The 16,901-nt window shown below is 31.6% G+C and overlaps 2 protein-coding genes and 1 long non-coding RNA gene across 7 annotated transcripts; 2 read left to right on the forward strand and 1 right to left on the reverse strand.

Moving 5' to 3' along the window:
- The first annotated feature begins 2,293 nt into the window (after window positions 1-2,293).
- Window positions 2,294-4,201, forward strand: LOC138939953 (short coiled-coil protein B). Its single transcript, XM_070308339.1, has 4 exons — window positions 2,294-2,447; window positions 2,988-3,107; window positions 3,385-3,471; window positions 3,560-4,201. Exons 1-4 carry the CDS (start codon window positions 2,375-2,377, stop codon window positions 3,700-3,702), a joined length of 423 nt encoding a protein of 140 aa, XP_070164440.1. The 5' UTR covers window positions 2,294-2,374; the 3' UTR covers window positions 3,703-4,201.
- Window positions 4,202-4,374: 173 nt separating this feature from the next.
- LOC138939952 (fibroblast growth factor 1) lies at window positions 4,375-10,055 on the reverse strand. Of its 5 annotated transcripts, none has more exons than XM_070308337.1 (6): window positions 9,867-10,055; window positions 9,567-9,619; window positions 8,319-8,565; window positions 6,105-6,298; window positions 5,833-5,936; window positions 4,375-5,271 (listed from the first exon to the last, which is right to left on the reverse strand). In XM_070308337.1, the coding sequence occupies exons 3-6, from the start codon at window positions 8,537-8,539 to the stop codon at window positions 5,083-5,085; spliced, it is 708 nt and encodes a 235-aa protein (XP_070164438.1). In that variant the 5' UTR covers window positions 8,540-8,565; window positions 9,567-9,619; window positions 9,867-10,055; the 3' UTR covers window positions 4,375-5,082. The 5 variants fall into 5 exon arrangements, with proteins under 5 accessions (XP_070164438.1, XP_070164437.1, XP_070164439.1 ...); XM_070308336.1 differs by having other exon boundaries at window positions 8,319-8,568; window positions 9,867-10,054; XM_070308338.1 differs by having other exon boundaries at window positions 8,319-8,568; window positions 9,823-9,920.
- Window positions 10,056-13,286: 3,231 nt separating this feature from the next.
- LOC138939954 (uncharacterized) lies at window positions 13,287-16,298 on the forward strand. Its single transcript, XR_011447925.1, has 3 exons — window positions 13,287-15,426; window positions 15,832-16,091; window positions 16,158-16,298. It is a non-coding gene; the product is annotated as an uncharacterized lncRNA (long non-coding RNA).
- The last annotated feature ends 603 nt before the right edge of the window (window positions 16,299-16,901 follow it).

The raw sequence follows: 16,901 nt of genomic DNA on the forward strand, positions 1-16,901 counted from the left end.
CATTATGTTTCTATCGTAAATCGAATTACGAAACAATTAATCATTGCATATCATCATATTCATATATAATTATAGCTCACATATTATAATTGCCGACACTTTTCATGTTTGCATAAAACTCCGATATATTTCGGGGATAAATATGAGATGAAATAAAATATTTATTAACCATCGCCGTTTTAATAGTCGACCGGCGTCGAAATACGAATGATGATTGAGAAAACGCAGTTAATGACACTCACACGCGTTTATTTACGTTACATTATACGGCCAATATTTTTGCATAAACACGATATGATACCTAAATATTTAAACGCAGAATTGATTATGTTTGACGTGAATAAAACGAGTATATATAACGCGAACGTTACTACAAAGAGGCGGCGACGCGGAAAATGGCGGAAAAGCATGAAAGTGGATACGAATTATGGCAATCGGCTTGAACGTGGCACTGTGTCCTGACGTCACATCCGCGATACAACGAAATATATACCGCGAAAGAAGTTGAATCAAAACCCAAAAAAGCATCAGTTAAATTCATTTTATTGTTAGACAATTTCTAATTAATTCGCAGCAGAGGCGAAATTTTATTCTCTCTCTCTCTCTCTCTCTCTCTCTCTCTCTCTCTCTCTCTCTCTCTCTCTATTAAATATATTTTATTATGTATCATATATTATATATTTTATTATATGTGTACTTCTATTATATATCGCGTATTTAGATATGTGCGTGTTGATATATATATGGTACGTAAAATTCTAAACAAAACTCGGTGTTATCATCAAAGATAAATAATGTAAACTCTTTAGACAATCTATATAATTTACAAAGATGAAAGTCAGCGTCTCTTTATTTTTTTATTCATTTTACTTGAGCATAAAACAAACCTCACGACGAAGTGGACGTAGTAGGATATAGTACTTATCACGTACACAGACCAAATGGCGACTGCATCGAGAAACGCGCGGGGAAATTAAATAATTTTAGCCTCTAGGGGTACGTTCGAAAATCTTACCTGTAGGATAGAATAGCATTGAATTGACCAATCGAGATAAAGAAATCCTTGCTCTTTTTCTTACCTCACTTCATCGGGAAGATTTCTGAACGCATCCTGGAAATGGACGTGATGGCGCTGCTGCGCGCAAAATTTAGTCACCATATAGTTACACGTCGAAAACGCCAGCGTGACGTCACGTCGAACATTCAAAACGATCGCTATATTTCGTATGCTTTATCGCACTCTCTCGCTCATTTTCCGCGTCGCCGCCGCTTTGGAATTACGTACGCGAAACGTTCAAGTTATATACTCGTTCTATTCGTCGAAAATAAAGAATTTCACGTTTAAATAAGTATGGGGAGTGCTTACAAAAAGATCAAAGCGTATCCTCGCTCTTGTCTTTGTAAAAGTGTGTAACAGTATCGATATTGTTGGGTCTGTTCTTTTTAGTTGACCCGGGTCTGCACTAGAACCGCACCAGTTCAAGTTAGTTCAAGATAGTGTAGGCAAGCGCAAGAATATACATGGGTCTAAAAAGAACGGTATAGCGCAGTATAGTCGACATTTATTGCAATCTTTATTTTATTACATTCTTTCTTCAATGAATATAAACAAAAGGTTCCGAGAATAATAAACAATCGATAAGAAGGACATAAGAAGCAAATAACGACCAAGTCCGGAACTAAATCACAAAGAAAAAACAAAAAAACTTCGTCTTATTTATATTATATTATTCACGTCTTGTAAATTATCGTATGTTAATTATTTTAATCTGATTTATTAATATATATGTCGCGTTTTTTTTTTTTTTTTAATATGATTTATTTTATTATACGGACATCCGTTAATTTGCTTCTTAAGTTCTTCTTATCGATTGTTTCTTCGATAAATATTTTTAAATTTCCGGGTTATTATGAAACTGCCTGCACTGCTTGCTCTACCTTCGGACCTAGTGCAGGCAGTTTACTGAACTGACTGTACTACTTCAGGTTGTACTGTTAAAAAGAAAGCTTTAGCGCAAACTTCGTGAACTAGTGCAGCCAATTCAGCTAAAAAGAACAAACCATTGTGTCTCTTATCCGGTGCATCTTGATAAACTACAGCTTTAAATCGCATAAATTACATAAAAGATGAATGAAACTTGATACGTAAACATGAAAATTATCTAATTATACATATAAGATTTATTACAGTATAGGCGGTTGAGACCGATGGCGCGGCGAAGAAAAAATCGCGATATCTCGATTGGCACTCTCGCATCCGGAGATCGATAAAGTTTAAGTCAATCGCAGATTGCGTGGTGCGTCAGCGTCAGTCCGTCAGTTGAGTGGTTGAGTCGTGTGTGATCCCTGATAATTCCGATTCGCAGGTACCGATATGTCAGCGACAATGACAGCCAAACTGCAGGATGACATGAATAGTATACCTCTCGCAGACGATGATCCGCAGGGTGAGTGCTTGGAGTTGCTTATTCCGTGACGTCTCTCGCAATAGCTGTTGCTATACCCGCTATCGATGACTTATAACCTAGCCAGTTTATTGCGAACTTACTTTGCACGCCAAGCCCTTATCCGGATCTTAATCTTTATTTAGCGCCATTTACTTAGCTTTGCTTATTTTTTTCTGATTAACTTTTTATCTATCTGTATTGACATTGTATTTGTTGATATTGGTATGAAAGTTAGATCAGCCATATTTAAGACACTGAATATATGTACTGATAAGTAACAATATATAATATATTCTCTATTTCTCAGAACTTGATTTTGTGATGTAAAAACGACACTTAATATTAGTTTGATCCAAGTATTGTCGCTTTCTTTTATATTTATCGATTATATTTTTTGCTTACGAATCCTTGGGAATCCTTAATAATTTGCACATTCCACGCATAATGCAGTTTGTCCCGTGACAACTGTAGCTTTCTGCTTTTTTTTTTTTTATTTGTATTGTGAATAGCTCGCTAAAGTTATTTCTCACACATTCATAGTAATAATACCGGAAGAGGAAATCTTGGACAATGCTTCGCATATATCTGATGCGCTAGGAAGAGGACGTAGTATGGATTCTATTCCATCGACATTTACTAACGGAAGCTGTAGTCCAAATAGTAAGTGATATTATCGATCTCTTATGATGTCAAAGAAAAAAAGTATATAGTTGATTTTTAATTTTTTATATAATTTAGATGAGTATAATACATAATATTAATTAAATACAATCTTAGTCCCTATTTTTAAACCTCTTTTGTCTAATTTTATTATATATTTATTATATATTTTATTTAAAAATTATAACAATGTTAATCTCTTTAATTTTTGATTTTATAAGATTACAACATGGACAAATAAAAAAACAGTATGTAAAAAGATTGAAATGGATTATAGGTTTAGATCCAGATATCAGCCCAGATGAACAGGAGGAGAAAGCTAGACTGATTGCGCAGGTTCTCGAACTGCAAAATACTTTAGATGGTGCATATATACTTTAACAAGAGTTTATGTTACAGATATATGTATGTGTTGGTATTTTCTAATATGTAAATATATGTGCTTTATTTAGATCTGTCACAAAGGGTGGACAGTGTGAAGGAAGAAAATCTCAAGCTGAGAAGTGAGAATCAGGTTCTGAGTCAATACATTGAGAATTTAATGTCAGCATCAAGCGTGTTTCAGTCAACGAGTCCTAATACTAAGAAGAAGTAAACGACCAAATTAATTAAATAAATTAGATTAAATTATTAAATTATATATATAAATTTATGAGCCAGCTATACAGAATCTTGAAATAATTGTGATTGTTTTGACTATTTTCAAAAATATGTGTATTTAATCATGCATTTAATTATAAATTCTTATTTGACAAAGCAAAGTATCTCTGATAAAACAATCTATTTTTATCAGTCAAGTATAATCAAATATCCTTTTAAAATAATTAAGACTATTTATAATGCATTCACTGTGACTGTGACTTGAAACACGCTTATAGTTACAATTGTATGCACCAAAGAGTCTTGTATTTCTATAATTTTTATGAAACACAAACGCTGTGCAAACTTTTAAAGAAATCTGCTAAGTAATTATTTTATATACAATATAAAAAAAATTCCCAATTTTTTAATTCTTTTAATTCTCAAAATTTTCAATTTTTATATTTAGGATTAATTAATTTAGCTGAGACATATATAATGCATAATATAATGCATTATATAATATTAATAATATGTTTGTTATAATTTATTGTCTGAAGTAAATAATATATAAAATCAAGTAAAAAAAGTTTTTAAATAATTTGACAATTATATTTTTTATTATGTTATTTATATATAATATATGCGCTGTTAATTTCATATAATCAATTTTATATTACAACTAATGTATTTCGTTCATACATTTGCTCTTTGCATTTATATACATTTTCAGCAATTTATCCGATATGCGGACTTTACATTTGCAAAGCTAAGTATCAAGAAATTTGAAGCCAAGTATACATTTTGTCGAAATATCTCTTGTTTTAATACAAATTCTTACTTCGAAATTTTGACATATTTATTATATATGCATTGTATGTAGATGTACAAAAGAGATAATTATATACAATTAGAATACGCTATAATTGATGACATATGAAAACTTAATATGCTACATATGTAGTGTACGTTACGAGCAAGATGCGAGCTAGTTTAAAGTTTGCTATTTATGACGGAACGAGTTGATTTTTAAAGATGACACATACGTGCAGTCATCTTGCTTGTAAGCGTATCGAATCGATACGATTGACGCATAATAATAAATATATATTTACTGCAAATGAAAAACTGCAACTTGCGATAAAGTTTCAGTTTGAGGGCACAAGCAGAATGCACTATCTTAAATTATCCCATTGTTGAGTAAAACAGTGTTATAATAAACATTATATTCGATCAGTGCCTCGTTCGAATGAATTTTTTATCAAGCGGCATCATCTTTTTTCTCATAAAACATTTATTTATCATTGTCCTCGGTTCCTTTTCCGAACAATAAGTTTATAATGAATAAAATATAAGAAGCATGCCTGTGTGCTAAAACTTTCCGATTAATTCTCGATTAGTCCTCTTGGATAGCCGAAAATTGTATTGCTTTTTGCCCCCAAGATGTTTTCGACCCTGGCTTTGCTCGTCCATTCTTCTTTATTCCTATCCACCATCCATAATGCACGTATTTGCGCGATCGAAATGCATCGTAGGAACCTATACTCCATTGTTCCCATTCGGTATTATCGTTAGTCATATTTACCTGAAATCAAAATATATGAGAGACAAGTTAGATCTACAATGGATTTTAATCATCTTCAAATTTTTTCATTAATAAATATTTAGAGAGCTGATTTATCAACTACATGGATTGTGTTTAAGTAATTTTTATTATCTTTATCTTAAGTGATTTTTTTTTAAATAATTTTATGGCTATTAAATTAATAATTATGCTGACTATTATATTTTTATTATTAAATAGAATTAGAGAGTCTTGTTAAAATTATTGTGAGAATTAGGTTGAATAAGGTCATTGAGATAATTTTATAGAACTGTGTAGAATTTTATCCACAGCATTATAAAATGCTATGTATAAAATTTGCAGATATAAATAGTATTGCACAACATGTTATACCTCACATTTGTCTCGGTAGTAAAAGCTTTTTTCATAACTTTTTCATAACAATACATAGAAAGGCATTTCGCATTACATTTTTATATAGACAATATATTTTGTCTAATATATATATATATATATATATATATATATATATATATATATATATATATATATATATATCCATATTTTATATCTATATCTTACCTCTCCATATAATCGTCCCTTTTTATTAAATGCTAAATAAAGCCTCGTTTCGATACTTTGTATTCTAATAACGCCGAAAGATACCGGCGTCACGTGTAGCAAAGCTGCAAAAGTATATAATCTCTTATAAAAATAATAATTTATAATGTTAATAATAATAATGATAGCAATAGTTGGAAATAGTATTCATGACATATATAACATATTTTGGATCTTTATTTTACTCCGGTCATTAATTCAATTAACATTTCGTAACAATAATGCGGAAATACCGTGCGACTCTTTGTTGCCGGATAATCCTCGGACTCGTCCGGACGGTGTAATTGCCAGATGATACCCTGTTCGGCAGTACAGTTTCATTATCCGACAATTATAAACAGGATTTTTCGCTGGCTGTCGGGGATCCCATATTACGTATGGCGTATATTTGCGTGGTTTGGAATTGCGTTCGATGTTACGCGGCGTTCTATAATTACAATCCGATAATAATTCGTAAATACCTATGTTACGTATTATATAACAGAAAGAGAGAGAGAGACAGACAGACAGACAGAGAAAAGAAATCTATTCTTTATGCAAAAACACAAACTAATATTAATACGCATATCAAAGAATAATATGTATCAAGAAAACGATAAAAAACATAAAAATTGTATAAATAAACAAAAAGAACGAAGCAATATATACAATATATTATGCCTGTCTGTGAATGTGTGTATGGAGTCACACATATACATATACGTGCATACATAAAAGCAAAAGTATACGAGACTGTATAAAGATTGTGTTAATTAAGAACATTAACAGTATGGCAAATTAATTCTATAATTACAATGGACATGAAACAAAATTACAGAAATAAATAAAATAGAGAGATAAAAATTTATTGCATTTTTAGAAAAGTACTCTTAGGAATGAAAAGAAATTGTAATAATCTCTCATTTATATTATAATTAACAGAACCCTCGTGAAACATGTATAATATAGTACTAAATTAATATTTCATTTACACACATACACACACACACATATATATATTTATATGATATTTTTTTCGAGTTTTTAAGTATATTATGTCTCTTAAGCCATCAGTCGTTGGAAATGGCTTTGCCTTTATGAAGGGTGTTCACACCGTTATATAGATGCTGGAAAATATATAGGTCGGCCAGTTTTTCAGGTCAGCAGGCCTCGTGAATGAAGCGCATCACTATACTGTAAACGCTCTCGCGCACTTCGTTATTTTAAACCGATTCTCGATGGGAGGAAATGTCAATAGGCTTTGTGTGCGAGAGTTACGCGAACAGCTTGGTCGACATCAAAAAGATAAAGTATATTAAAGCGGTTAATTTTATATGGCTTCGTATACACAAGCCAATAAACCTACTGTGTAAATAAAATTTACTTCCACGCAAAAATAAATAATATATTCGCGAACGAAGCTACGTATTTTTATTTTATTTATCGGAGAATATAAAATTTATGATTAACGTATCAAAGTTTCTTCAAAGAAAGAATACATTTTTTTTTCTTTTTTTTTTTCTTTAAAGAAATTTAACAGGTAACTTTCTCCAAGAAGGAATATTCAATCTATAAATTTTTATTTAATAGTATATCCGTTGTCTTTATTTACTACTGTATCACTCTTATTTATTACTTATTTATTACTATAATATATTTTTCAGATATCTTTTTAAGATATCTAGAGATTTTCAAGACATCTTATTAAAAGAGAGAGATATCATATCTATTATATCAAAGTGTTGATCTCATCACAAGTTACTATAAAAATTAATATTTATTAATTATTTTCTTAGCTATTATTTTGATATTCTAAAAAACTTCTTTTACGCAATGCAAAAAATCTTTCTTCCAGTAGAAAGGTGAAAAGAAGATAATTTCTTTTTGTATTTGTGAACGGAATGAAATTCCGTTTCTATTCGAATGGTGCAAATTGCATCTCGCCAAATACGTCAGCGTGTCAATCATGATTTCGCACGTCATGTTATGGCGGGAACGTTGCTGAATTCACGGGAAATTGTAGTAGCGATACTACGTACGACACTCGTGCGCTCGTTTGATACCGTTAATAACACAAACTACACCTAATATATCTGCTGACCCTGTGGCGATATGGAGCAGAAAGTTAATCGAGTCAAGTGATCAATGAATGTACGTTATAATGTTGGAGGGCGACTAGGTAGGTAGATAAACGCATTTGCCGTGTATCTAGTGACGGCCAGACATTTTACCTTGTCCCATTAATTATGTTAATCCGTTCATTTACGCAAATTACACGTTTCTAGGTTCGTAGATGAAATGCGAGAGACAGGCATCAAAGTTAATTATTACCATTCCTTGCAGATTGGACGGTAATTTCCGCATTGAGATATTTTTTAAATTACACTCTTAAATATATAGAAATCGCTAATTGTATGCGCGTGACGCGTATTCTCGATTTAATTATATATCCAATTGATTATATATACCCGTTCCCGTCAAACGTGACGGTCGTTGTCGGAGGTCTTCTAGTTTCCCTCTTCTTCCGGATATCGCGAGCGATTTTTTTCCTATTTTCCATTACGTCATCGTCTTCCCGAAGAGATAGTTCCGTGTCATAACTGTCATCGCTGCAACTATCATCGATATCGCTGCACTCCTCGTCGCATGTTGGTGCTTCTAGATTCTCGTGAATCCAGCGCAAACTCATTTTCGGTTTCCTTGCTGCTGCTGCTGCTGCTGCATAAATTCATGGATACATATTTACACCGCACATTGGTATTGTATTATAAATATGGTCATCTAATTTATTTCGTTATTACTAAAACCGCATTCAATATTCATTGAATTGGTTGTCATTGGCCAAGAATCATCATAGCCACATTTGCGGCTAAATGTGAGATGTAACTATGGATCCATAATAAATGTATATTTATGGGTTGCTACATATCGACTATAACAAAGGACATAAAATTTGACAAATTGCTCGAACATATAAATTTATGCATTTTCAATGACAAAGTTGGCGAGGACAATCATACATTAAAAAAAAAAAAAACATTGAACTATTTTCTAACGACATCAAATCAATAATTATATCACATCAAGGGAAACGAAATCGCATTTAATCATTTTTTAATTCATCCAGTAATATAAATATTTCTATTTTAATTTTATTTTGTTGTATTTTTTAATTTGCTAGTACAGCTATATTTGTGTATATTAATTGAAATGATATGATTGAAATTTGCAGAAATTTTTCATTGTTTTTTTACTATTTTATAAATTGTTTCTTATATGAATCTTTCTTATAATCCATGTCTAATGAATATCTTTAAAAGAGTAACTTTATGCATTATGATTATTTTATCAACAAAATCAAGATAGTTTTAACATTCTAGAATAGTGTTATATCCTGGCATTGGAGAAAAAAAAATGTATGAGATAGTAAGTAAAATCTCTATCTGAATGTTGCGAAGCACCCACGCGTTCGAAATTTTTTTTATTCAGAGCAGGAGAAGTAGTATAGTATTATAGTACTCGAGATTTATAACGGTGGTCTCGGTCTACCAGTGGCCATGCATATCGAGTGTGCAGATAATTGCGCATCGGATCGTACTTACGCACCAATAACGCTAAACTAATTCAATAAGAGCAGAAATACGTCAGGCGAATTGAGCACAACGCATTAAAAAAAAAAAAAAAAAAAAAAAAAAATTATCCAGAGATATGCTTACAATTATTAACTCGAGTCTTCTTCCAGCTTGACACATCGATAGCAGCATACGCACTAGTTATTTACAGCAAATATTACATCGTATTATTTATAAGAGAAGCACTAAACATTGAATATATCACATCATTTTTTTTTTTTCACACGTATATACATACAACTATATGTGTCGTATAAAATATTTTGAAAAATTAGGCGGAGATTATTTATATATATATATATATAAGGCTGAAAAATAAATTCTGTCGAACTTTGCTCACACAATCAAGAATAGAGTAGAAGATGAATTTTTTTTCTCGCTCACACGACACTTTGGACAGATCCGATGAAAGAAGCTGATCTCTTCCGCGCGCACGAGGATGCGTCAAGCTTTGATGATCGCGCAAGCACCCACCTACCTGGACGTTTCACGTTTATTACGCGACTGAGCCCGATTCCCCGGTGGCTCGTCGAATAATATAGCAGAGATGACGCCGGTCTACTGACAGTCACCGCCGTCGGCGTCGGCGGTCTGCAGATTCCTGGTGGAACGATTTAAAAATGGGGCACGCCTCCGAGCACGCGCATCTTTTTTAAAACCCTCTCTTTAAAGAACTATTATTAATCATTAGGCGTACCATTCTGGAGATACGTACTTTGATAATGTTCCTCGTTGTGAGAAACCTTTAATCTCGTATAATTATAAACTCCGCATCACACTCATGAATTAATCTTGTGAATGAAATTATTGATAAATTAATTAGAATTTTTTTCTAATAATTCTTTTCTTTTTTTACAATTTATTATATAATTACATCATTAAATCTTTTATTGCAATAAATAAATTAATCCGTGCATTTTTCTACAGAAATATATGATTTATATTACAATACTAAAATATATATACATATATATATATATATATATATATATATTATATTGTATTTATTATATAATTTATTATATAATAATATTTATAATATTTATTATATAATTTATTATATAATAAATTGTAAAAAAAAATTAGAAAAAATTTTAATTAATTTATCAATAGTTTCATTCACAAGGTTAATTCATGAGTGATGCGGAGTTTATAATTACAAGATTAAAGATTTCTCAACGAGGAACATTATCAAAGTATATATCTCCAGAATTGTATGTCTAATGATTAATAATGGTTATATATATTATAATATATCATATATATATATATATCAAGAATTATTTTTTTTAATACTCATGTAAAATTGCAGTATTCTAGTTTACCACCATCAATTTGATAATACAAGATATTGATAATACTTTTCTGCATACATTAGAAATATTATAATAATGTGTATGTATGTTAAGTTTGGAATACTTAAAGATAATATGATTCTTTGGATGATTGTAAATTTGTATTATTATTAGATATTTTCTTTACACTTTCTATTAATATATACAGATGGCAAAGCAGGTATAATATAAAATTCTATAGATGATAAAAAACAAGGATAAGTCTGAAAGACTAAGTTGATTTACAATATTTTTATGATACAACAAATATTTTCAGTTATATGCTATTTTGAGAATATTTTAAATGATTGAGATAAAAAATTTGATATCGAAACTTTATAATTTTTTTCGGATCAGTGACATATTGTTTGTATATTTTTTATTATTTCTTTATATATTTTTTTCTATTGTTTGCAATATGAACGGGAAGAATTAATGCTAAAAATTTGATATTGAAATTTTAAACGTTAAATTTCGGTTAAATTGAAATTAAAAGGAAAGTGTAATCTTTAAAGTTTTATTTCATTGACAAGTCTCTGAAGTTCGGTCAATTGTTAACATATCAAAATCAAAATAACAGCACAAAATTTTCTTCCTGGTAAACCTGTGACACAAAACATGAGCTGTTTCATGATTCTAGTGCCAATGATTGCGCTCGCGTTTTAATCGACGATAAGGTCGTCGTCCCTCGGAGTTCACCGTTCCATGTTCGTAGTTATATCTGCAGAGAATGTTATGGCTATCGATCGAGTGCAGGGCACTTTGATACACTATTCGTACAACTAATACGATCAAGCTCTGGCACAGCATACGGCACTATTTAATCACAGCCGGGCAATAAAGTATGCGTGACAGCACACAAATTAATCCTTTGTAGAGTGTCACGCAATTTTCAGTGCATGATTGTCAAGTGATTAGGGATCAATTTTAATAGATTTATAGATCACGCAATTTTTATGTAAATTGGCTGATCAATTTCCGTAAATCGTCAAAGTGGTGACTATAATAGGTGCAAAACACATACAGCTCGCAAAACAATTTAAACAGTTTTATTCAACTTATCAATTTAACAATATTCACAATTGTATATATATATATACCAGGTATATAAATATGAAACCGGAATTTTTGTATAGAAAATACACGTTTATTGTATGAAAATGATAACAAATATTTTATTCCAAGTATTGCCCATTGCTAGCTATACATTTTTCCCATCTCTCTGACAATTTGTGGATGCCACGCCAAAAAAACTGTCGCTCCTTTGAGGCAAACCAGTCATCGAGCCATTTTCGTACATTTTCGTAAGAAGTGAAGCGCTGCTCAGCAAGTGCGTGTCCCATCGATGCAAATAAGTAGTAATCGGATGGAGCCAAGTCTGGTGAGTAAGCCGCATGCGAAAGTATTTCCCAACTAAACGCCTCAATCGTTTCCTTGATCGGTTTTGCTGTGCGCGATGGTGCATTATCATGAAGCAAAATCATTTTGTGTCGCCTTTTTTGATATTCTGGTCGTTTTTCACGCAAAGCCTGATTCAAATCGAGTTGTTGTTGCGTTTGAGCGTCATCCTCATCCAACAATGTTTGCAAATCGCTGTCTTCAAACTTTTTCGGTGGTCTTGCACGTTCTTCGTTTCTCACGTCAAAATCGCCAGTTTTGAATTTTTTAAACCACTCAAAGCACTGTGATTTACCAAGAGCATGCTCACCGTAAGCTTCGACAAGCATTCGATGCGATTCCGCAGCAGTTTTCTTCAAATGGTAACGGAAAATCAATGCTGTCCGCAAATCGTAGTTTCCAGGCACAAAATTCGACATGTTCAACGCTATTAAAAACTATGCTGTTGTATGAAACTTGTATTGTTGTGAATTGAAAATCTTTATCAGATGTCAAAACAAGAAAATGGCGCCAATGACGCGGTTTGACGGTAACAACATTGACAGCTAGGGTCATGTATGGGCAAATTCCGGTTTCATATTTATATATCTGGTATATACACTATTGTTTTGCAACTATATTATAGTCACCACTCCTTATGTTAAAGAATTTTAACATCAAAAAATATTTTATATTCTTTCATACTTTCAATACTTAAAATTTTTCTTTGTTAATTTGTAAACGTTATATTAAACTATTTATTACATAATTTGAGATCTATCTTATAGATTCTATATTATTATTATAGAGAAATTTTCTATATAAAAGATTCTATATTAAAAATATATATACTATGTATATATATATATATATATATCGCCACTGTATACGTATGAATGTGATGTATTTTAATATACAATCTTTTAGAAAATAAAAAATTTCTCTAAGAAAAGTTTGAAGTATTGAAAGTATGAAAAGACATAAAATATTTTTTGATGCTAAAATTCTTTAACATACAGGTTAAATATTGAAGATTAAAATATAAAATACATTATGGAATTTTTTTATATTTTGTATGCTATGAGAGAGAGAGAGAGAAATGTATTTTTATTATATACAATTAATATAATAATATTATTATATATATAATGTGCAACGTTCTTCTCTATTAGTAATCAGCAAAAATTATTAGAATTGAGAAAAATCAATGTACAAATACACGAAAACGCAGTTTCCTCCTTGTAGTGTAGATTATGCTCGCAACAATGCATAAATTCGTTGAAGCGTTGAATCAAGCGGCGTCCACAAAGAGAGCAACTCCATGACAGTGTCTATCATTACCATACTGTCGATGGATAGCTCTCTTCATAGCGAGCGCTTCATCCCTCGGTTTTGAATTTTCATCCATTTCCATTTCATTAATTTTTCCATGTGATAGCATAGAAACATTATAACATATATAACAAATATTAAGTGCGAAGTAGATAGAAAAGGAGAGAAAGAGAGTATCTACAGACTTCTTTAAATAAGTTATATATATATTAATTTTTACAGAGAGAGAAAGAGCGATACTCACGAGTATTACTCGCTTCTTATGTAACATATGCGAAGAAACTTTTCCTTGGGAAAAAAAAAAAGTGTGTTTATTAGGTCCAATAAATTTTGTGCGATAACGGTTATCACGCGAGACTCATTATACGCAATACCGCGACGGGGTATCGTAAAACAAGAGCCCTAAATAACCTCGTCGGCAAGGTTTTAACTTGCCAGTGTAAAAAAGTATGAATGAATCCAAGTTCAATTTTTCTGAAATATTTATATTCATTTTATAATTTTGATAATTATTGAAATTCTTGTGAAAAAAATTGAAGAATTGAAAATAAAAATTAAGAATTTCTCAATATTATACAATGTAGCAATAATATTAGGTGTACAACTTTGCTTCCGCCGTTTTTTTTCCGAAATTCGAGGCTTTATTGTAAAAAACTGGTTATACATTTATGATTGGTTTTGAAATTGCTTTGCGTTGAGTCACTCCCAATGATCGTGCCAATTCTTTTTGACTTTGACTCGAGTCTTCATTAAGTAATGGCTCCAATTCTACATCTTCGAAAACCTTCTCTCTTCCACCGCTATGCCGGTCTTCGACGTGAAAATCACCGTTCTTGAAGCGTTGTAACCACTCACGACACGTTCTTTCACTAATAGCGGCTTTACCATAAATATTTGAGAGCATTCGATGAGCCTCAGCCGCAGATTTCTTCATATTGAAGCAGAAAATTAAAACCTCCCGCAAATGACGAGAATTTGGCTCGTAAACTGACATTTTCAATCGAGAATAACTTTATGATGCAGACACAAATCGACTAATGTTTCTATGGGGTTATGTTGACAAATGTCCAAGTTTATCGCATGACGTCTATGATCTATTTATTTCGACTACTACTTACCGCTAAAGCCATCTATAGGAAAACGGCGGAAGCAAAGTTGTACACCTAATATAATATTGAATATACATTTCTCGGAATATTTCATATTTTTTCAACGTCATTTTTCACGAGCAAAATTCTCGAGAATTGTCCCAAAAATAAAATATTTGGATATAATCTTTTCTTTTTTTTTTTGCAGAATAATTTTTTGAGATTTCCAACTTTCAGTTCTCTATCCTTCATTTTCAATTCTCAACTCTCTCTCTCTCTCTCTCTCTCTTTTTTTCAGTTCTTTTTTTTCCCAATCCTCTAATCTACTAAAACCTTATCGCGCGCGTATATACTTTTTGCTGTTTTTTCAAAGTCGTCTGCTAATTGTAATTATAATTTCTCATACTGCTTGAAGTAATTGTTTTATCATAATATCGCGCATTTTAATTCAATCTTCTTATTCTAATTTTGTTAAAACTCTATGATATACGTACATATATATATCTGCTATGCAAATGACTGGCCACTTTTATTTACAAAGCTCATGATTTCTGCTTCATTTGTAATGCACCAAGCAATATCAGCGATCAGCTACCATCGTAGCTGATCCGCCAACTCAAGGAAGGAGGTGGCTTCTCACGCAAAAGTGTGGCTGCTCCAACTTAGCGGCATGGACTCGTTATCGGGAAGGTGCGAGGAGCCTCTTCCTCTTTAGCGCCGTCATCCGATTGCACCGCAAACATAACAGCTTTGCTACCAGCTCGTGCCACGACTCGTTAACACATCCTTTTGGCCAACCAACAACGCCGCGAAGTACGAGAAATTGCAAGCAGTTCGGTGCCCCCTAAAATTAATCGCCGAATTAAATATGATCCTTTTTTTTTTTTTTTTTTAAATGAGATTCTTCTTTTTATTGGGACGCAAAAAATTAATATGAAAGATATAAACTTTTTTATAATAACTCATGCGTTTTTATCATGTGTTTATGATATTGTTTTGGTTTCTCATCTCATATAATAATTCAATAATCCGCACGATTCTCTGTTGTCGAAAAATTTAAATGTCATAAAACAAATATCAAATATTATCAAGTATTGTAATAATGACGGTATTATAACCCATCTTTCTTTATATATATATATATATATATATATATATATATATATATATATATATATATGTAAAAGAATGAGACCCATATTATTTTTACACTTTTAGCTTTTTTCTGGGCAGCGAAATTGCAAGGTGGTTAGTATTCGATGCTCGTAAGATTCTGAAGACGTGCCAACTTGGCGTCACCCGTAATTAACGTGTTTCAACTAATCCATGTACAAACCTGTACGACATAAATGAACGTCGTCGACGATATTCCCGATGGAGCAAGATCGTTCTGCGTTCTATTTACTCAGATGACATTTCCATCGCAGTTACAAGCAACTGCTTAAACAGTCGTTGATTCGCCAATTGCAACGCGAAAGGTACTGAAATTAAATCGGGATCTTAGAACATTTTCATATCTTTAACGGATCTTTTTCTTATTTTAGATTAATTTAGATGCAGAAATATACGATTGGAATTATTATATTATTAATTTTTTTTACGTTGAAATCATTTTTATATAATAAACATTATTTATTTATATATATATTGTATATATATATATAATGGAAGAGATAAAATGAGATGTGAATAAGATGCTCTCTAATAACGATATAAAATGTTTTTTTATAAACTGTGAGATTTTATTACTTTGTGTGAAATAAGAATATTTTAGAAAAAAATTTAGATATAATAAATCCTTTTATAAATATAGAAAGCCGATTTGAATTAAAAAGTTCGAAAATAAAAAAAAATATATATCTAGAGCACTTAGACTTACAGGATTAATTAATAAACTATTACTATAGCGTTTACAATTTGGAACGTTAGCCTGTGTTTTCTATCACTTGATAAACGAGCGATGAAACCTACGGAGGTATCGTCTTTGAGAGCCGCGATTGCACCTTATCAGCATGCGATGTGATAAGGCGATAACGAAGTAACTCGCTTCGTTATTACCGAAAATCCTCGATAACCTCGGCAATATAATTCCCGAGTAGTAAATTTTAATAAATTTCGCTCGCGTAGCGTTTTCGCTTACCGATATACATATTGTATTTTGCGGTCGCAATTGCCAGCAGCCTGCATTAATTACAATCGCGTTAATTTACAAGTGGCTGCGCGTCCTCTCCGCTAGTTTACACGCTTGCATTACATAATCTTATTTTAGTCTATCCGCAGTCGGCATA

The sequence above is a fragment of the Polyergus mexicanus genome, unplaced genomic scaffold (assembly GCF_030449975.1).
Source record: "Polyergus mexicanus isolate NDT 795.1 unplaced genomic scaffold, iyPolMexi1.0 SCAF_15, whole genome shotgun sequence".
Lineage (NCBI taxonomy): Eukaryota > Metazoa > Arthropoda > Insecta > Hymenoptera > Formicidae > Polyergus > Polyergus mexicanus.